The 23,012-nt window shown below is 36.1% G+C and overlaps 1 protein-coding gene across 3 annotated transcripts in view; it reads right to left on the bottom strand.

Moving 5' to 3' along the window:
• The window catches only part of FNIP1 (folliculin interacting protein 1), a 150,019-nt gene that overhangs the window by 18,579 nt on the left and 108,428 nt on the right, over positions 1–23,012 (bottom strand). For all 3 annotated transcript variants that reach the window (XM_081827108.1, XM_081827110.1, XM_081827109.1), the window contains 5 exons: positions 21,792–21,877; positions 9,628–9,774; positions 8,609–8,778; positions 3,926–5,351; positions 2,945–3,113 (listed from right to left, as the gene is read on the bottom strand). In XM_081827108.1, coding sequence (XP_081683234.1) covers positions 2,945–3,113; positions 3,926–5,351; positions 8,609–8,778; positions 9,628–9,774; positions 21,792–21,877 — 1,998 coding nt within the window. The remainder of the gene's footprint in view (positions 1–2,944; positions 3,114–3,925; positions 5,352–8,608; positions 8,779–9,627; positions 9,775–21,791; positions 21,878–23,012) is intronic.

The raw sequence follows: 23,012 nt of genomic DNA, 5'->3' as shown, positions 1-23,012 counted from the left end.
TCCTTAACCAACTGAGCCACCCAGGCGCCCCAACAGGTGACTATTTTTTCAACTACATGTGCAACATTCTCCAGGACACACCACATGCTAGGCCAGAAAACAAGACTCAATACATTTAAAAGGACTAAAATCATACAAAGTTTGTTCTCTGACCACAGTGGAACCAATTTAGAAATGAAGAAAAGGAAATCTAAGAATTCCACAAATATTTGGAGGTCAAAAACATACTTCTACATAAACCATGGGTCAAAGAAATGGCAAGGAAAATTAGAAAATATTTTGAAGTGAATGAAAATGAAAACAAAACACTGAAATTTATGAGCTTCGGTTAAAGCAGTGCTTAGAGGACAATTTAGAGCTAAATGCCTATATGTGAAAAGAAAAAATACCTCAAATTAATAACCTAATCTTCTACCTTAACAAAAAAAAGAGCAAACTACATCCACAGCAAGCAGAAGGGAAGAAATAACAAAGATGAGGATAGAAATTAATGAAAAAAAAAAAAGACCAAAAAATAGAGAAAATCAGTGAAAACAAAAGTTGTTTTCCTTGAAAAGATTAATAAAATTAACACACCTTCAGCTAGGATAGGAATCAGCCAACTTCTTCTATAAAGAGCCTGAGAGAGAAAATATTTTAGGCTCTAGAGGCCATAAGGTCTCTGTCTCAGTGACTCAACTCTGCTCCTGAAGCAGGAAAACAGTCACAAAGTATATAAATAAATGGGTGTAGTCATGTTCCAGTAAAACTTAATTTAAAAAAGCCTATTTGTCCGATGGGCCACAGCCTACTCATCTTTGATGCATATGGGCCAAAAATAACTATTAATGAAGTCAAGTCATGAATGAAATCTTCTTTGGAATATTCTACTTTTAGGAGGGGAAAAAAAGAAAAACCACAGATTACAATAATCAGGAATGAAAGAGAGGACATGACCAATGAACTTACAGAAATTAAAAAGATTATAAATGGGGGCGCCTGGGTGGCTCAGTCAATTAAGTGTCTGCCTTTGGCTCAGGTCATGATCCCTGAGTCCTGAGATTGAGCCCCACATTAGGCTCCCTGCTCAAGGGGAGTCTGCTTCTCCTTCTCCCTCTGCCCGTCCCTGCCGCTTGTGCTCTCTCTTCCTCTCTCTCTCGCTTGCTCTCTCTCAAATAAATAAAATCTTTGAAAAAAAATTTTTAAAAAGATTATAAATGTATGCTATGAACCATTTTATTCCAACAGATAAATGAAATCACTTAAATGTAACTAATTCCTAGAAAGACAAAAATTACCAAGATTGACTCAGGAAGAAATAGAAACTTGGAATAGATCTAGAACAAGAAATTGAATCAGCAATTTAAAATATTCTCATTTTAAAAAGTCCAGGTCCAAATGACTTCACAGGTGAATCGTATCCAACATTTGGAGAAAAAATAATACCAACCTTCCAGAAACTCTTCCAGAAAATTGAGGAGGGAACACATCTCATCTCATTCTATGAGGCAAGTATTATTCTGATATTAAAGCCAGACAAATGTATCACAAGAAAACTATACACTAATATCCCTCATGAATACAGATTCTAAAATTTGTAATAAAATATTAGCAAATCATATCTAATAATATATAAAAACAACTATATACTTTGACCAGGTGGGATTTTTTCCCTAGGAATACAGAAGTTGGTTAACATCTAAAAATCTACCACCGCTAATGTAATCAATCACATTAACAGATTAAGGAAGAAAAGCCAAATGATCATATCAGTAGGCACAGAAAAAGTATTAGACAAAATGCCATATCCATTCATGATTTAAAGGTGGAGGGAACAAAGAAACTAGGACTAGAAGGAAACTTTCGCCATTTGATAAAGGGCATCTTTAAGAATCCCACAGCTAACATCATACTTAATCATGAAAGAGTCGATGTTTTCCCCTAGTATGAGGAAGAAGACAAGGATGTCCACTATTAGCACCTCTATGCAACACTGTACTGAAGGTTCTAGCCCATAAAATCAGGCAAGAAAGACAAAAGGCATCCAGACTGGGGAGGAAGATGCAAGACTGTCTATTCATCAATGACAAGAACGTGTATGTAGAAAAACCTAAGGAATCCACACAGAAAACTACAAGAACTAATAAAAGAGTTCAGCAAGGTTGGGGCAGCTGGGTGGTACAGCTGGTTAAGCATCTGACTCCTGGTATCGGCTCAGGTCCTGATCTCAGGGTGATGAGATCGAGCCCTATGTCAGGCTCCACACTCAATGCAGAGTCTGCTCAAGACTCTGTCTCCCTCCCCCCTGCCCCTCCCTCACATGCTCCCTCTCTCTCTCTAAAACAAATAAATTTTTTTTTTTTTTTTTTTACAGATTTTATTTATTTATTTGACAGAGACACAATGAGAGAGGGAACACAAGCAGGGGGAGTGGGAGAGGGAGAAGCAGGCTTCCTGCAGAACAGGGAGCCCAATGCGGGGCTCAATCCCAGGACCCTGGGATCATGACCTGAGCCGAAGGCAGACGCCTAATGACTGAGCCACCCAGGCGCCCCTAAAATAAATAAATCTTAAAAAAAAAAAAAGTTTAGCAAGGTAGAAGAATATAAGATCAATATACAAAAATCAGTTGTACTTCTATATAAGCAATGAACAATCTGAAAATGAAATTGAGAAAATAATTGCTTTCACATTTAAGCATTTGCAATTTTTTTGATATCATAAATGACCTGATGATGAACATCCGTGGATACAAACAATACTTTCTGTATTTCAGATTTATGTTTGTATAGATTCCTGAAACTCTCTACTTGCTTTCATGGTGACAGGTACAAAAGTGACAGATTAAGAGAACAATGATTGTGTTACATAGTGAAGTATGACCAAAAATATACGGTAACTTGGGGGTTCTACCAGTTAACAAAGTTCATTCTAAATAAATTCAAGAGCAGTGAAGGTAACTCACCTGCACAGCATGAGACAAATCTGATACCAGACACTGACGGAGCCTCTCATCATTCCCAATTCCTTGAAGAACAAAGTCAGGCACATAAGATGAGCAGTAGCCACCCAACAAGGACCTCCCAAAGTTGGCAATGTTTGGCTGAACAGCACTCACTTCAATTAATTTTGACCTGGAAGAAAGGTCCCAAAAGAAGGCATATCCAATTAGTAATAAACGTATTTTATCAATAAAAAAATTTTTGGACTCTACTAGTCCATATTTCTAGTACCATCATTTTCTACAGAATACAGAGTAAAATCATCCTTAAGTAAAAACTGGCCTAAGTGATAAATCGGACCACAAAATACTCCTTCCTATCCTGAAAAGAAGGTGGATGAACAACTATGTAATGACGTGAGTATAAATCTTTCATAAGAGACATCCAGAATGCTGTCCCTTGTGTATGTAATACATTCTTAATACAATCAGAAAATGAAAACCATCATCTAAAACAAAGTAGCTAAATATTAAATACATCACAAACCCAAAGCATGGAATACAACATTTTTCAAATATGAATCTTCTCCTTGTATACTTTACCCACATTATACATTTCCTGTTTTTCTTTTAGTCTTCACCAAATTTATTTCTAACAGCCATTTCCTACTTTCTCTGTGATTACCTCTCTCTAGTTGCCGGGCTCAGCAAAGGTCCATATTTGGGGACATAATTCACTCCTAAATGACTTGAAAACTCCTAAGTAGAAAGAATCTCCTACATACAAATATGCTTTTCTTTAACGCCTTCACAGAACGTTTCTGGGGTACCTATGGGGCTCAGCCTTTAATCATTCCTTAAAACCACACAGTAACAGAAGAGAATCTGTCCAGGACAATGATCTCTTCTTTTATATTAGTTACCACCAACCTTCAGAGACCATCTAAACAGAAGAATGGTACATATTTACATAGGGTCTATTATAGGTTAAAACTTCCTACTTACCCAGGAAAAGGTATCTCATCTTCTTCTGCCCAATCTTCTTGCTCTCCTCCATAGTAACTGCTTACTTGTCTAGTCATATCATGACCTGTATCTTCACTTTCACTATCCCCAAGGGCACTATCTGAACTTTCATTTCGTGGAATGTCCCATTCAGTTCCTACAGCAATTTTTTTCTCTGAACTCTCTTTATCCCCATGGGGGACAAGAATGGAGAGTGCATCTCTTTGGTCCTGCTGAGGAAAGCAGGTTTTACATGAATCCTGATGAACTGTTTCTACACATTTACAAAATTCACTGTTCTGTTTGCTATTTTTTGTACACAATCCTTTTGAAAATTCTAACATACAGCAGTGTTCTTTACTGTCTATACTTGTTTTAACTGCAATAATATCATCAATAGTCCTGGTTTCAATTGAATCATCATTAAAATATTCATCAAATAAGCTCATGCTTTCTGGGTCTGAATGATTCCAACAGGGAGGTTCACAGGTCTCTCCAGAAACCATGTTTGGTATATCAGACTTGCCAGATTGGTCCTTAGTTGTTTGTTTAGTTTCTTGATGCTGCTGATCAATAGCCCCTCCTTCTTCCTTCAGTGGTTTGGTGTGGTGCCTGGTAATCTGATCCACCACTGCCTGACTCCTGAGTTCAGTATCTGAGTCAGGGGACATAGAATCTCCAATCAAGAAGGTAACCTTTGTCTGTGATGCTTCACAAGAAAATGCAGCAGTCACAAGCTTATCTGGAGGTTTTTTTTCCACAACCATTCCTGTGGATCTCAACACTTTGCCTGTGTGATTACCTGAACCCAGCAATTCCTCATTATGCCATGTTTCCTTTGCTGGCTCTAAGCCTGATTTTGACAAGGCACATTTGTCCACTGGAGCAGATCCTGTGCAAACAACGGTCTCTAACTTGGTATCAAGGCAAGTTCTTAATTTATCTCTGAACTGTTTAACATCAACAGCATTTTCTTCTTGGCAGTCAGAGGGAGAAATCATTTGACACTCATCTGAAATTCCTAGCAGCTCCTTAGAGCTGTTCTGAATATCTTCTCTCTCTTGTTGTGAAACATTCTCTATATTTTGCCCAAGGAGTGGACGACTGCAGTATTTACAGCTACAATTAGGAGTCCTTGTTTCTTCTGGGTCTTTAAAGAGCAAACTGCTTTTGTTTCTGTGCATTGTGATAAGCACATACTCAGATTCTTCTATTTCACCTTTCTCTAAAGTGGTAGTAATTACTGTGCCTGGCATAACAATGGCTTCATCTTCTCCATTTTCTAAAAGATGGGTTTCTTGAAGTTCAGAGCATCTTATAAAATAAGTAAGAAAATAAAGCAGCCTCTGGACCATGTCTTGTCGTTTGCCAACCACCACAGTCCTCGCTAACCGTACAGGAGAACCAATAGCGCCATACAAGTCCCCTGCAATGGAAGAATCAGTTAATGAACACATCCTCTCCTCATATAGCCAAGCAGGCTATTTCCAATGATCAGATACCTACTCTTATTGTATGAGGGTTAGTTCAGCTTTTACTCTAGTTCTTTAATAGGTGAGTGACTATTCAGGAGGATAGGATGAGATAAATGGTATTTACCAAAGAGAAAGGTGAATAGAGGGGTCTTCTAGTTTCCTCTTTAAGGAGCTCCTATGGTTCTGAAACCTCAACCAAAGAGTTAATTGTGAAAGTCACACCGACCAAGAATATTCTCTGTGCCAGGTCTCATGCAGAGCACCTCACTGGGGCAGAGAAGTACTACCTAAAGAACTATATGCGAAAGGATTCTATAGCTGCATCTAATGCAGAGAAGAGAAAGCACAGTATCTACTGGTGGGCAAGGAGAAAAGGGAGTAGTGGTAGAACGTGGAGCAGAACTGGAGTAGTCACATCACACACTTAACCTTTCTTGATTAAATCACATCTCTGAACCTTAACTGTTATTGCCCTACCTAGGACCCCAAACTATTTCCCATGTTTTTAAAAGCCCTTCTATTTCTTAGCGGGTTGGGTACTCAGAAAAGACCAGAAGGACAAGAAGAGTGAGACCTATCCTGACTAAGAGGAAAAGAAGGGGCAACACATTCAGCCATGTGGTTCATTTTCACTTTTGTATCCACACTAGACGTCAACATAAGAAAAGGGCAATGGGAACCTACGGGTTATCAATGTAATTTCTGTATTTATGCTATACTCAAATTAGATGAAGAAAAAGGTGCCAAAGCACACTTAAAAATAGAGAATACAAAGTCATTAATTTAAATTTAATTCAATTTTAGCAAGTTGTCTGTATACACACTTTAAAGCCTAACTCCCACACTTTTTAAGGGAACAAACAAATAGGTCTCAGATAAATATATGCTACAGACAGTACTATGACAATTCTCCTCCTCTAATTAATACTCTGGCTCTAATGCCATCACATGCCACTGTCCAAAACTACTCCTAAGGTTCTCATGGATTACCAAATAAACTGAGCTGCTTTGACAAGGCAAGTGAGTCTTTCCTGACCGGTTCCACTTTACTTTTCCAGGTTTATCTTCTTATAGTTACACTTTTTCATCATTATTCGCACTAAGTCCCACTTAAAGCAGACTACTTAAACCGGAACACTGAATCAACTCAGCACTCTTAACACCTAGACCCCTTTCCTCATGCTATGTGCTTGCCCTTTCCTCTGTTTCTCTGCCAGTCCAAAGCTTCCCACCCAAGCATCCTCCCTTGGGCAAAAGTAAGCTTCCCTAACTGAAATTTCACTGAACTTTTCGTTTCTCTTACAATTCCTCTTTGAATTATCATTATTGTCCTCATATTTATTACCTTCAGTAATAAACTGTCCACTTATTTTTTTTTAAGATTGTTATTTATTTGAGAGAGAGAGCGAGCACGCATGAGCATGCATGCACAGGGGGGAGGGGCAGAAGGAGAGGGAGAAGCAGATTCCCCACTGAGCAGGGAGCCCAAAGAGGGGCTCAATCCCAGTACCCCGAGATCATGACCTGAGCCAAAGGCAGACACTTAACCTACTGAGCCACCCAGGAGCCCCTAAATTGTCCACTTTTTTTTTTTTTAAAGATTTTATTTATTTGAGAGACAGAATGAGAGGAAGAGAGAGCACGAGAACGGGGGAAGGTCAGAGGGAGAAGCACATTCCCCCCTCAGCAGGGAGCCCGACACAGGACTTGATCCTGGGACTCCAGGATTATGACCTGAGCCAAAGGCAGTCGCTTAACTAACTGAGCCCACCCAAGCGCCCTAAACTGTCCACTTCTTGAGGCCAAGACTGCATTTCATCTTTATATGCTCCAATGCTCTTTGCATAGGGCCTTATATACATTATGCACTCAATAAATGATTATAGAATTGAAAACAAATTTGAAATGTCCAAAAAAATAAAATGCTACTGAATTACTTGATTTGAAAAAAACTAAGTTAATACCCATACAACGGTATATTACCCAGCATAATAAACGCCCCACTGACTAGTACTTAAACAACATAGGCAAATCTCAAAATAATTATGTTGAATGAAAAAAGTCAGAACAACAAAAAAAAAGCATGTACTGTATGATTCCATTTATATCTAGAAAATTCAAACTAATCTATAGTGATAGAAAGCAGACCAGCAGCTGCCTGGGTATGGGGTGAGGGGTGGAAGGTGAACAGGGAGAGTGGGGAGGAACAGGAAGGAGGGATTACAAAAGGGCATGAGGAAACTTTCGAAGTGATGACTATGTTTGCCATCTTGATTTTGGTGATAGTTTCAGAGGTATTTATATTTTGACATAAATATCAATACTTACAAAATTGTATATATATGTGTTTGCTATGTGTCAATTATTCCTCAATTAAGTAGAAGAAGGTAAAGGAGGGATGGAGAGAGGGAAGAAAGAGAAAGGGAGGGAAGTTATATGAATAAGCTACATGACAACCTGCCTGGCAAGCTCACTCATCAGCACAACCTAAGAGAAGTTTCTATCAAGTCATCAAAATGTTCTCAGAAGGAGTAACAGCAGTCACATTTACCAGACACTGTTCTGAGCACTTTACAGGTATTCTCTAATTTGTCATAACTTTATGAAGTATATACTACATATTACTATCCCCAAATTATAAACAAAGAGACTGTGACTCACATGTGGTCTGCATGACTCACATCCTGTACTTTTAAGCACCATACTACAATGCCTTCCTAATGACTGTCAACTCATCAACCATCCCTTCTCTCCTGGGTTACCCATTTATTTAACGGGGCCTCACAATAAGGGAAATATTTTCCAAAATTACTCAACAAACAAGCAAAAGTGGAAAACAGAAACCTCAATGACTGCTTCTCAGTTAACCAAATTATTCTAGCTATCATAGATGATTGTGATTCAATCTTTCTAGGCAAAGTACATTAACCTAAAACACCCTAAAGACCCTGACGTTATGAGTAAATCAGTCATGATCCTGTTTCTCTAGTTCTCACTGCAGTTGTGTATCTAGAAGAAATTGATATTAGACTTAAGATGGAGATGATTTAGCAGACATTAAAAGAACAAGGAAAGAAGTGCTTTAGAATGGAGGAGGTAAAAGAGAACATCTTATTTCTTAATTTTTGTTTTTGCTATAAAATAACTCCAGACAGCTACACAAAAGTGTAAGTGTTACGCATCATGTAAGCGTTTTCAGACTACATACCTAGTTGTGCCCAAAGTGGGTTATATGGATGAGTTTTTGCCAACATGTCCACACTCTGAGAGGAATGTTTTTCTAAAAATATTTTTATAGGTGGTTGTCCATTTGGCATGACCGTTGGAACCCAGGCAAGATGATTGGTCAGAACTGCAGTAATGAGTGCTGGCAAGAATCTGAAAACAAAACACATCCTATCAGACTCCAGTCTGCCTTCATTAAGCCTAATGTAAAATGCCGTGACAGAATAAAGCAGAGAGAGTACATACTCTCATGTAGCCGAACAGCATAAAAAAAGGAGAGGAAAGAAGAAAAGATAGGCATATCACCTGGATGAAAATGAAAATAAATTTTTGGTTGGGTAGGAGTTAAAAAAAAATCCTTAAAATAAAAAACAGTATTCACACAGAGCTGTATCTGATCATAATTACAAAGCGAAAATGCCATTTTACTTGAAAAACTGATTTCTTTTCAGTGTTTATAATGAATCAACCAACAGGACTAAATATTTCCAAATTACTGAATGGGAAAATGAAGGAAAGTATTAAGCAAACTTTGCCTACCATCAAAAAGATGGCTTCTAGGAATTTGATGAATGGTTACAAGCAAACAGTATGATAAAATATCACATTAAGTATGTATCTTTGGAATCCTGGCACTTCCTCATTTTTTTTTTTAACTTATTTTCTATAGAATGAAACTGTGTAAGTGGATGCAATTCACCAAAAAATGGGAAGCCTCAGAGAGTTCTGTAAGTTGTCAGGAATTTTAATTTAACACATAATTAAAGACCTTTTTACTGTTTTTAATTCATTTCATTCATTTTACTGTTTTCTGTGGCTTTCATCCATATCCTATCTCTTAATTATCTTTTAGAATTGTTCTGGTTATTAATAATAAGAAATAATTCCCAAAAACCCAGTTATTTATTTCGCTTTTGTAACTGGGTTTGATCACAATCTAGATACCAAGTTATAGTAAATAATGTCTAAGATATAAAGAGAGACAAAGAGAGAAAGCCATACTGATTTTTGGAAGCATTTTCCATTAGAAAAGTGAACTCCTTCATGAAACGATGGCAAAGCTGGTTCTTTTCTGGAGTCCCCGACATCATTGTAAGCCAGACAGGCTCTCCAATTCGTGGCATTGTATAAAGATTACAAATTGTTGTTCTAAAAAGAGGAAAACACATTATGAAATTCATACTCAAATTATGAAATTCATCCCAAAATTACATACTTTTAAAGTTTATATTACCAGTTTGGGCCCCACAGGTAGATTATTAAAGCTTTCAAGAGGACACAATGAATCAAGTCATTCCTTCTTTGTCACCAGCATAGTACCACAGGAAATGTTCTACACATGAACTCAAAATATGTTGGTTCTGGGGCTGGCTCTAGCCCCAATGACTGTGTGCCCTCAGGTAAATTACTTCCCTATTTTAAAGCATCAGTTTCCTCCACCTGTAGAATGAGAGCATAGGACTGGATAATTTCTAAAGTCCTTCCTGCTCTACATTTCTAAGGTATATGCCATACTTAAATATAATGCAAATTATCAACAACCTACAAAAGAAAAATATTCTGAATTGGATAATAGCTTATCCATATACCCACTGAAAACAATAGTTTATCAGCATCATTTTGTTGCCATGCTGAAACTCTTTAGTAAAATTCTGAAGGATGATGAGGACACTATATCTGCATACAGTATTTTACGACTCTCAACCTCCTGAAGCTTTTCCTTGAATCAGCACAAGAGAGCATTATTGCACAGTTATGATGTTTTCTGGCTGCTTTCTCTTGCATTTACTTAGACAATAGCTAGTCCCATGACTTGCACTTTCTCCTTAAAGCTTCATGGATATCTTTAAGATATCAATCATTTTCCTTCTACGTTAATATCTATTCAGCCAAGTCCTATACACTCACTAGATTAAGAAACTCCTACAAAGTTGAGGCTTAAGAAACTAGCTGATCTCTTGGAAGATACAGAATGGTGCTGTACTTTCTATTCTCTAGAACAGTACTATATGATAGAACTTTTGGCAAAGATGGGAATGCTCTGTATCTATGATATCCAAGATGGCAGCCACTACCCATATATGGTTACTGAACATGAAATGTGGTCAGTTTGATGAACTGAATTTTAAATTTCATTTAAGTATCCACATGTGGCTAATGGCTACGATATTAGAAAGTACAGCTCTAGAAAATTCTCTGAGATCTTTGCAAGCTCTAATACCTACTTCAGCATAATTCTCTAACACCTAGAATCCAAAAAAAGAAAAGAATTCTCTTGCCTATACAAGTTTTATTGAATCTTGACCCAGTATGAAGATGAGATAATATAATTAATAAAAGTGATAAACACAGGTCACATTATGAGTTCTTGGTAGGGCATGATATCATGGCTGAGAACTTTAAAAGAAATAAATAAATGGAAGGAGTTCAAGGTATTTTATAGAGAAAAATATGATTCAAATATCAACTAGGAATATGTGAAAATGCTAAATGCTAAACCCTATTAAGGATGTCCAGATAAGATGGAAAAGCAAACACCAGTGTTTATCTCCTTTCAGTTCTGATGTCTCAAATGAATATCAGTTAAGGATCTGAAAACAGATAAACTACTATAACAAATAAAAATGGAGAGTAATCTTATTTAAAACTCAAATTACAGATTTAATAAAATTGTGCAACCCAAAACATAAGAGAGGAATGTTAAGTGAAGGTAGATGAATGTATGGGTTTATAGTGCTCAAAGAAGGGAATGTGTACATAAAGGAGCTAATCTGCTCCACTGACACAAGAAAAGGCTCAGGACTCACAAGTTTCTAGTAAAGTTGAGGGCAGGAGTTATATAGGACTATAAACTGGTAGATTAATTCAAGGTCTGTAAATGGTTGGTGACCTCTTTCTATAACCTATTTTCCCAAAGAACTACTACAGACAGAAGAACAGACATAGCAACTGACTAGTCCAGAGAAGTAACACTGCCCAAACCCTTCCTGATATTTGAATCTTTCACAGTATATAAACATATACAGTAAATCTTGGGGCATTAAAATGTCATGGGAAGAAGGGACCACAATTAGGAGAAAAAATGTGTTAAATATGCCCCTTCAGGAACTGATAATGAAAACAGGTTGAGAAACACCGCCCTAAAGTGAAGTTCTCCAGTTTGTACCTAATTATGCACAGAACTCCCAACCCGTATTTTAGTACTTTGCTCTTAACTATGGACAGGCAACCACAATATTGATACAGAGGGAAAGCCTCCAAGGACAGAGGGACACAAACAGAAAAACGGAAACACACACACACTCACAGAAAAGGACTCCAGAGAAAATAGTAAATAATACATTCAGAAAAAGGGAAACATGAAAGAGATATAAAAGATCAGTCAAGGAATGCCAATTACTAACAACAAAAAAAAAATTCAAGAGAGAGAAGACAGAGTAAAATAGATAAAGAAAGTAGAAAATTTACCAGAACTGAAAGACAAGCTAGTGCTAGAGCTATAGTGAAGCTAAATGACCAATGCGCAGGTATAAAGTCATGGCAGGAAATAAATATGCTCCAAAACGGATAAATCAGGAAATAGCTGCATTAGGTATACTGCTTAATAATGTGGAGGTAAATAACAAAAGAAATAGGTAAGAGTTAAAAACAATGTTCTTGGGAAGTAAGAATGGCAATACTCGGAGAGATAGGCTAGAGTTCATTTCTTTTTCATTATTAGATTTCTGGGCATGTTTTGTTTGTTTCTTAACCATGTAAATATACTTTCTGATTACAAGAAACACTGTATACATGAATGAATGAGATGATCAATTCGTTTTCCATGAGTTTCTTAAGCATATTTGTGACTACTACAAGTCCATGTGTCATAGGTCAGAGCCAGTTTACTAACATTAGTATAGTGGTCCAGTGAGGACATTAGCTTTAGAATTTGGTGTTTAAGGCTATGTACTATGACCTCAGAGTGTATCAAATGCAAAGAAGGCAAAGAAATTAATTATGCAATAGTGCTTCTCATTATATACAACTCTGTGTTGTCATCAGCAATCTAGAACTAATAGGGTTTTCTTCTCCCCTAATGATTATTCCCTAATTTTCAGTGGTAAGCAAGAATTTTTAGTCATCTGACCCTTTATTTTTCCTGATTGACCCTAAAGAATAAAAGACTCCTTTAGTTGGAAGGGAACTGTGGACCTGATTTAGTTTTCTTTGATATGCACAAAGTCTGAGTGAGAATCCAAGAACCACATTTTTGCCAAATGGCTCCTAACTAAACATGCTCTTCCTGTTTCTCTAGGTTTCATGGCTTCTGCATGCATGTGAATCATTTCCTTCCTCTTCTCAACTACCCCAAAATCATTAATCATCTGATCTCAGATAATCACATACTTTAAAAATTATCTAACTGCTAATTTTTAATAATTTTAAAATTAAGTATGATGGATTCACATTATTTGCAGTAATGTTCTATAAAGCTGATGCAAACAATGAATTAGTGAACAATGAATCACTGTTCCTAGGGAAAATACATGGTTAGGTTCCTGTGAATCTCTCATCAACATTTTTGTCAGCCCTTCAATACATAACTTTGTTTTATGTGGGTTTCTGTTTAAAGACACCTTATTTAATATACTACTGATTCATTAACACTGAATTCACAGCCAATAGCACTATGACTCATGCCTGAATGAAGCTTACATGAATTCTCTCTACAAGGCATAGCATAGCTTTCTTGCACTTTGGAGCATTAGACAGCATTTCAGCAATACACTTGGGGGTGATTTTTAATAGCAAAATCACTAACAAAAAGTGCAAAATGCCAAAAGACTGCCACTAAATACATGTCAAAAGGATACTTGTTTACAGAATGAGTGCTGAAACAAGAAGGCAGAGCACTGTCTTGTTCAACCTCATCTAGGAATGTATCAGGCTACTCAAAATTTTCACTGCTCTGCACATGTTACAAATGATCATAAAAGCACTGTGAGTATATTTTGAGGCTATAAATTTCAGCAAGTAGGTGAATTCGCAAATACACAATCTGTATATAATGAGGATCAAATGGATATATTTAAGTACTTCTATTGAGAGACCTTTTAATAAAAATTAAAAGAGTTTATAAGTATTTTTTTAGTTTTATTTATTTATTTGAGGGGGGGCAGAGGGAGAGGGTGAAGCAGACTCCCTGCTGAGGGTGGAGCCTGACCCAGGGCTCGATCCCAGGACCCTGAGATCAAACCGTGAGGTGAAGTCAGACACTTAACCCACTGAGCCACCCAGGTACCTAAAAAAGTATTTTTAGGATTTTTTAAGAATGCTTAACTGACTTACATAGACTTTCATATTTGTACAGTGACTGAAGTAAAATAAACTAATACAAAAGGAAAGGTACACAATCATACATTTGCAATGATTTTACAACTCATACATATTGTAAATTCTAGGCAATATTAAAATTCTAAAGCTAGGCCATATAGATTACCTAATAACATACCAATTAACTCATAGGTATTCTACTAGGAATGAATTTTCTGACAATATTTACTATTCTGGTAACCTCAGCTGGATCTATAACGACAGTTTCCTCAGACCTCAAATAGAGACTCCTGGCCTTTTTCCACAAAGCTTGTGATTGCAGAGAAGAAACTATCAACCCAATAATGTAAAAGTAACAGTTCCAAGTGCATGGGCAAAGATTCACTGCTTTGTAACACTGCAAAATGTGAAACTCAAAAAGAATATTGCAGGATTCTTTTAGGCGTATAGGCAAAAAGAATTGTTCAAACATATATTTGTAATAATTCCAGTCTAAAGTCAACTGAACAATTTGAATAAAATAAAAAATTTTTTAAATTATTAACAAAATACCCGATCATTCATAGCACATTTCTTTTAAAGTTATATTATCCACTTGAGGAAAAGCAAAACTCTTAAGAATCTTTGGTTGAACTTTCAAGCACACTACAGATTAAATTTAGAAATTGAAAAGATCAAAACTTTTCATACTTCTCAAAAACCACTTATATCCATGACAAAGGCGTATTTTATAGGTTTCTCAAAGAGAAATCACTGTAGAATTCTTTTTCTGAGTCATGCAATTAAAGTAAAATTTCCTAGCTATATAAATACAGATGAACTGGGCTACAAGGGAATGTATGAAGAGCAAAGCTGTCATAAACCATGAGAAATACATAAATAACCATTGTACTCAGTTATAATAATGTTTTAACTTACTATGGTATTAGGCGCATCATGTCTTGGTTTCAATAAAACATAAGAACTTCTCCCATTGCATACAATCTCTCTCAATTTCTAAGCCCAGAAACTCATTATTTCAAAGTAAAATTATTCTCAAATGCTAACTCTGACATCCTCTCTCAGGGCTGGACAGCCACAACTGTACAATGCAGGATACCTAGCATTGTAGCAGTACAGGTTTGGTAATTTTTCTCCTTGAAAACAGTTTAAGCTAGTAATTCCCAGACTGTGAAGTAAAAATGCTAGGCTCTAGACCTACTGATCTGAACTCTAGGAGTTTGGGGAACAGTTTTCGTTATGTTTGCCTAGTTATTAGCTCAGCACTATATTTTTCTTTTTGTGGTATTTAATGTAATTTAACTTCCAAACAAAATCAATTTGAGTTTTAACTAAATGGAAGTTTTGCAATTCTATTTCAATTCAGTGTGTTCTTACATAAAAATATTGATTAAAAAATATCTGAACTTCCAATTCCAGACGACATGTAAAGAGCCTGGAAGTCATCACTTTAATCCTCAAAAGAAAAAGGCTGAACAAATTGAAAATCAATGACTTTTCTTAGCTACATCACAGAACTGAGGTCAGAGGATAAATCATCACCCCGAAAACTAAACAAGAATCATAGCTAAGACCACCTTTCCTGAAGCAGATGCTTCTACGGCCAATAATTGGTAGGAATACTTAAACAGTGACTGACTAAATGGTGGCACAATGAATATGAACTACCACGGAATGATTAAAAAACTCCTTGGGTACCAGTCTTAGGGATACTGCCACACTTTCAGGGAATACCATCAGATTTCCATGATGAGGATCAAAGAAACATCCTTCTGTGTTTCAGAGAGGGAGGAAGTGTAACAATTTTTAAGTGCACCTAGGCATTCTCCAAAACAAACATCTGCCCTCCAAGAGTCCAACTATACCAGCCTTATCTGACCTAAGAAATAGGCAATTAGACAACTTCAGTTGCTACTAGCCTTCCTCACTCATCTATGAGGAGCAAAAAAAGACTAAGAAACACTTCTGAAGGTCAAAACCCAGGAATTCAAGCTCACTAAAAAGAACTAAGATTTAGTCACAAGATTATAGAACACTTCCTCCCCCATTCCCAACACCTCACCACCAGACCATTTCAACAAAAAACTGCTAAAAGACAATAAAACACAGTCTGAAGAGACAAAGCATCAGAATCAAACTCAGATGTAAGACACAGACTTGTTATTATCAGATAGGGAAATGAAAATAACTATGATTGTTATGTAAATGGCTCTAATGAATAAAGTAGACAACATGTAAAACCATATAAGCAATGTGAGCAAAGAGATGGAAACTCTCAGAAAGACTCAAAAGAGAGAATGCTGGAAATCAAAAATACTGTAAAAGGAATGAAATATGTCCTTCATGGGCTCATCAGCAGACAGAACACAGCTGAGGGAATAATCAGTGAGCTCAAAGATAGATCAGTGGGAATTTCCCAAATAAAAAAGCAAAGAGAATAAAGGATGAAAAAAATTGGAAAAGAATATCAAAGAACTGTGGGAAAATTACAATTTCCCATATTTATAATGGAAATACCAAATGAGTAACAGAGGAAAGAAACAGATGAAGTATATGATAATGGCTGAAAATTTTGAACAATTAATAACAGCAAACAAACCAAAGATACAAGAAGCCTATAAGGTACCAACCAAGATAAATACCAAAAAATCTACAACTACACACATCATATTCACACCAGAACAGAAAACAAGAGACAAAAAGAAAATCTGAAGCCAGAACACAAAAAACACCTTAACTATACAGGAATAATAATAAAAATCACATCAGATTTCTTTTCAGACATCATGCAAGCCAAACAGAGCGGAGGGAAATATTAAAGCACCATCAATCAAATTGGATCTGACATTCACAGAATACTTCATCCAAGAACAGAATATGCATTCTTCTCAAGTGTACATGGAACATTCACCAAAATAAACCACATTCTAGGCCATGAACACACCTTAACAAATTTAAAAGAAATCTGTAGAAATCATACAGTATATGCTTTTAGACCACAATGGAATTAAACTAGAAATCAGTAAGAGAAAGACAGGTGGAAAATCCCAAAATGCTTTGCGATTTAACAACACATTTCTAAACGGCACATGGGTCAAAGAAAAAAATCGCAAGAGAAATTAAAAAATATTTTGAACTACAGGGCACCTGGGTGGCTCAGTGGGTCGAGCCTCTGCCTTCGGCTCAGGTCATGATCCCGGGGTCCTGGGATCGAGCCCCGCATCGGACTCCCTGCTCAGCGGGAAGCCTGCTTCTCCCTCTCCCACTCCCCCTGCTTGTGTTCCCTCTCTCCGTCAAATAAATAAATAAAATCTTTAAAAAAATAAAATAAAAAATAAAATATTTTGAAAAGAAAATCAATTTAACAAAATTCGTGGTATGTAACAAAAGCAGTGCATAAAGGAAAATCTATAGCATTGAATGCATATATCAAAGAAGAAGAAACATCTGAAAGCAATAATCTCAGCTTTAATTTTGGGAAACTAGAGAAAGATGAGCAACACAAAACTAAAGCAAGTAGAAGAAAAAAAATATTAAAAATTAGATCAGGAATCACTGAAATTGAAAACAGAATACCAGAATACCAACCGATTAAAAGTCAAAAAAATTAAACCTAGTTCTTTGAAAAGATAAATGAAAGTGATAAACTTCTACATAACATAACCAAGAAAAAAGAGAAATGACACAAATTATTGATACAAGAAATGAAAGATGGGTCATCACTACTAATTGATGAACAATTATAGGATAATTAAGCAAAAATGAACTCTACGCCCACCAATTTATTGACTGGAATGGACCCTGAGAGACCTAGAAGTACCAAAAATTATGTAAGATAGAGATAACCTGAAGAGTCCTATACTGATTAAAGAAATTAAATCAGTAATCAGTAACTCTCACCAAACTAGGAATAAAGAAGACTTTTTTTTTTAAGACTTTATTTATTTACTTTAGGGAGAGAGACCACAGAGCAAGAGGGAGAAGCAGACCCCTGCTGAGCAGGGAGCCTGACACCTGGCTCAATCGCAATATCCTGGGATTGCAACCCAGGCCAAAGGCAAATGCTTAACTAACTGAGCCAGCCACCCAGGTGCCCTAAAGGAAACTTCTTTAACTTGATAAAGATTATCTGCAACAAGTTACAATTAACACCATGCTTAATTGTGAGGAACTTGAAGCTTTCCCACTAAAATATGGTACAAGGGAAGGCGCCTGGGTGGCTCAGTTGGTTGAAAGCTGTACTCTTGATTTCAGCTCAGGTCACAGTCTCAGGGTTGTGAGATCAGCCCCATGTTGGTAGGCTCTGTGCTGGGCATAGAGACTACTTAAGATTATCTCCCTCCCTCTGTACCCTCTGCCCCCGCCCCGGACTGCTCATGCACTATTAAAAAAGAAAAAACCAACACCCAAAACCCTGCGGAATTAATAAGTGATTACAGCAAGGTCACAGCTAAGGTTACTAAAAACGTCAGGGACAACGTGGATGGACCTAGAGAGTGTTATGCTAAGTGAAACAAATCAGAAAAATACAAATATTACATGATTTCACTTATAGGTAGAATCTAAAAAACAAAATAAATGAACAAACAGAAACAAACTCATAAACAGAGAATAAGCTGGTGGTTGCCACAGGGGATGGTGTGGGGAGATGGGTGAAATAGGTGAAGGGATTAAGAAGTGCCAATTTAAAGTTATAAAATAAAAAAGTCACAAAGATGAAAAGTACAGCATAGGAGTATAGCCAATAATATTGTTAATAACACTGATGGTGACTACACTTACCATGATGAACACTGAGTAATGTGTAGAACTGTCAAATCACCATGTTGTACACATGAAACTAATAGAACACTGTATGTCAACTATACTTCAAAAAAATATACACATATATACAAAAGTTCATTGCTTTCTTATATGCCAGCAATGAACAGTTGAAATTTGAAATTATAAACACAATATCATTTATGCTAACATCAAAAAACGTATTTAGGTATTAATATTAGGTATTAATATTTAGGTATTTAGGAAATATTTGGGTATTAATCTTTATTTAGGTATTAGGTCTTATTTAGGTATTAATCTTTAAATATTTAGGTATTTAGGTATTAATCTTTAAAAATGTACAAGATCTGGGGCGCCTGTTTGGCTCAGTCGGTTAAGCGTCCAATTCTTGATTTTGGCTCGGGTCATGAGATCAAGCCCTGTGTCAGGCTAGGCACTGGGCGTGGAGCCTGCTTAAGATTCTCTTTTCCTCTGCCCCTCTCCCCTACCCACCAAAAGTACAAGATCTATAGGAAAAAACACATTAAAAACTCTGATTTAAGGAATCAAAGAATATCTAAATAAATGGAGAGACATTCCATCTTCATGGATAGGAAGACTCACTATTGCTAAAATGCCAAATTTTCCCAGTATGATCTAGATATTCAATACAATCTCAATCAAAATCACAGCAAGTTATTTTGCGGATATCAACAAACTGATTTTAAAGTTTATATGAAGAGGCAAAAGACCCAGAATAACCAAAATAACATTGAAGGGGAAGAACAAAGTGGAGGGCTCATATTACCTAACTTTAAGAATTACTATAGGGGGGGCGCCTGGGTGGCTCAGATGGTTAAGCATCTGCCTTCGGGTCAGGTCATGATCCCGGGGTCCTGGGACTGAGTCCCGCATCGGGCTCCCTGCTAGGCGGGGAGCCTGCTTCTCTCCCTCTGCCTCTGCCTCTGCCTCTCTCTCTCTCTTTCATGAATAAATAAAAAAAATAAAAAAAAAATTACTATAGGGGTGTGCCTGGGCAGCGCAAACGGTTTAGTGTCTGACTCTTGATTTCTGCTCAGGTCATGATCTCAGGGTGGTGAGACGGACCCCGTGTCCAGCTTGGGGCTCAGCGCAGAGTCTGCTTGAGATTCTCTCAATCCCTCTCCCTCTGCCCCTCCCCATGATTGTGTGTGCATGCAAAGCACATGCGCACTCTCTCTTTAAAATCAATCAATCAATCAATCAATCAATCTTTTTTAAAAATTGTTCTAAATTCCGTCTAGAAATGCTGAGGGAATATATTTTTATTTTCCATATACTTCATCTACAAAAAACATTCATTATAATGTTTTAATTATAAACAGCACCTGAAATGTAGCAATCTGAATTCTTAAGGTATAGGTATGAACAAATAAAATTATGAATAATTCTACATATAATTCATAAGGAGGAAAGATGCCAATGAACTAAAGAAACACATTGATTAAAAATATTATATTACTGAATTAGTGTTCACTGTATATAGTTTTCAGTGTTCCAAGATGAAAAAGTTCTAGAGTTTTGTTATACATACTTAACACTATTGAACTATACACTTAAAAATGGTTAAGACATCGGGGCGCCTGGGTGGCTCAGTTGGTTAAGCAACTGCCTTCGGCTCAGGTCATGATCCTGGAGTCCCGGGATCGAGTCCCGCATCGGGCTCCCTGCTCAGCAGGGAGTCTGCTTCCCCCTCTGACCCTCCTCCCTCTCATGCTCTCTGTCTCTCATTCTCTCTCTCTCTCAAATAAATAAATAAAATCTTTAAAAAAAAAATGGTTAAGACATCAAATTTAATGTGGTTTTTTAAAACTATAAAAAAGTTTTAATACTTTATTACAGTATTTGTTAGCATGCTTCATTCAATAACTTAGGAAAGGCCTGAAGTTAATATGCTAAAACATAAAAATAGCAGAAACATCAGCTTCCATATAATTTTCATTTGTGCAAATTATTTCCTTCAAAGACAAAAAAAAGAAAGAATAGAGGTTGAAATTGATTTGTTTTTCTTCACATTTCCCCTCATTACTGAACAAAAATGGAAGATTTTTAAGCTTACTTTTAATGCCTTTTACCCTAAAAATTACAGTAAATAAAAGATGAATGACTAGTAAATTTTATCCTTCTCAATAACTGAGTCTAGTGGATGGTTATTACACGATAGCCATAAAGTAAACTTCTTCCATTTAAGTAAGTTAAAAACATGATAAAACACTCCATATTGGTTAGGTTATTTTTACCATGCAATTTCCACTTAATGCTTTTCTATAACCCAATTTCAAAAATTATACAGAACACTGCTGAGGCAATGAAGTCTCTGCTTCTGAGAGAAGTTAAAAAAAAAGACACCAGATTTATTTTCACGGTGGTTTATTCTAACACAGTATGAGAAAAATGAAAAATAAAAAAGAAGCAAAGTTGAAAACAAACATAGGTTTTCCCTTACTGTCAAATTTACTAAATACACCACTCATTAGTCATCTCCATTAACAAAAGATGTGTGTATGTTGGTGTGTGTGTCTGGATGTGTATGACACGCCTAAAGTTTCACCATAACAATCCTGAAATAGCACAAGCTAAAACAGGCTCTCACTTCAAAATGTAATAGTCCATTTAAATCAACAATCTAGAAGATCCCTGTTCCAATATGGGACCACAGAGTCGTTAATGAACAAATACAGAGCCAGTTTTCCTAAAAATGAGATACCTAAACTACTGGTAATAATAAACCTTAAGTGGTACACTTAACCCAGGAGAGAGGACAAAGCATGTTTCTGGGGAACAAGGGTCTCCTCTAGTCATATTTGCTTCTATAATGGTTTGGCACTAAAAACCATACCACTGATGAATCTCAAATGTGCTTGAATCCCTAGAACATTTGATATTTAATAACAGAAGCCAGTGGCCTAGTGAATTATACCCTCTTTGGTCCATGAGACCAAGAAATTTAAAGAATTAAATTTTATTAGAATAAGCTAAAGAAAATAAATAAATCTTCCTGTGTACACTGCTAGACAACTCTAAATTATGAAAAGCTGGAGAATATGTACCTGAATTCATTTAGGGCATCAACTATTCGATTATATGCCAAACTCCTCTGACTGGCATCCGCTGATCTCCGGCTCATTTTCATAGCCTTGGAAGCAATCAAATAGTTAATTCTTACACTGATCACAGGCAAACAATGGGAGGAAAAAAAAGTGAAAGACAAAATCACTTATTTCCACAACACTCTACCATCACGTAAAGAAGGCACATACATTTATAGTGGCCTTCTTTTTTGCATCTTTGATCATTAACAATTACAACAAAATTCAAAATTTTCAAATGTTAAATCTCTTATTGTACCTGTCAAATGGCAGAATATCAACACACACACACAAAAAAACTGATGTTGACATAAAACTACTTTTTTTTTTTACTACAGAGCAAGATACAACGATACCTCAGTAACAAAAGCTCATGGCTTCCTCTAGTATTTTCACAGATAATGGCTTGTTAAGTAAACATTTTTAAAAATCTAAAACATCAGGATTCTACTGAAAGATATCTCAAGTTATTAATAATATTTGCTCTCTTAAAAACATATTTAGCCAAGGTTGAGAGGCCTTGCTTTAGGTGGACAAAAAGTGGATCACGATTAGGATATGAATGTCAAAAAGAACTATGTAATTGTTTAGACATTTTAAAGAGAATGGATTTCTGCATTATTTAGGTAATCAAAAATCAATTTAAAAAAATTTAAACATGTATTTCAGAGGTCAGACTACTTTAAGACCAGAAATCATGTTCATGTACACCCAAAAGCTTCAGAAGGTAAAAGTGAAACTTTGTTTTTACAAACTGTTGAGATTCCCAATTTTTTTTAAAAAAAAGTGAATATTCTTTAGCTAGAATTGAACACTATTCTTAACTTTACCAGCAGTAAAAATTTAAAATTACAGTATAGATCTCAAAAGCACAAACTTCAAAATAGTTCCCAAGGTACCCAGAAACAAAATCCATGTATTTTCATTTAAAAAAACAAAACAAAACAATAAGTGATACTGTCAAAACTGGCCCTAAAAGAAAACTTCTTTGGATGGTCCAGTGTTTACTATATTCTATCGATAATTAACAGCTATAGAACTTTTAAAATTAAGTTCTGTTTATTTATATAAAGGTATTCATTCATTAAGCTTTATCTTTCAGCTATAATAAGAAATGAGATGTTAAACTTGTTGAACAAATATCGAAACAACTGTAAGGTACTGCAATGTACGCTTTCAGAT

This window comes from Leptonychotes weddellii, chromosome 7 (genome assembly GCF_054177405.1).
Source record: "Leptonychotes weddellii isolate Sample4059 chromosome 7, ASM5417740v2, whole genome shotgun sequence".
Taxonomy (NCBI): domain Eukaryota; kingdom Metazoa; phylum Chordata; class Mammalia; order Carnivora; family Phocidae; genus Leptonychotes; species Leptonychotes weddellii.
The sequence above is the reverse complement of the archived record's forward strand: the minus strand, read 5'-3'. Positions and strand labels throughout refer to the sequence as shown.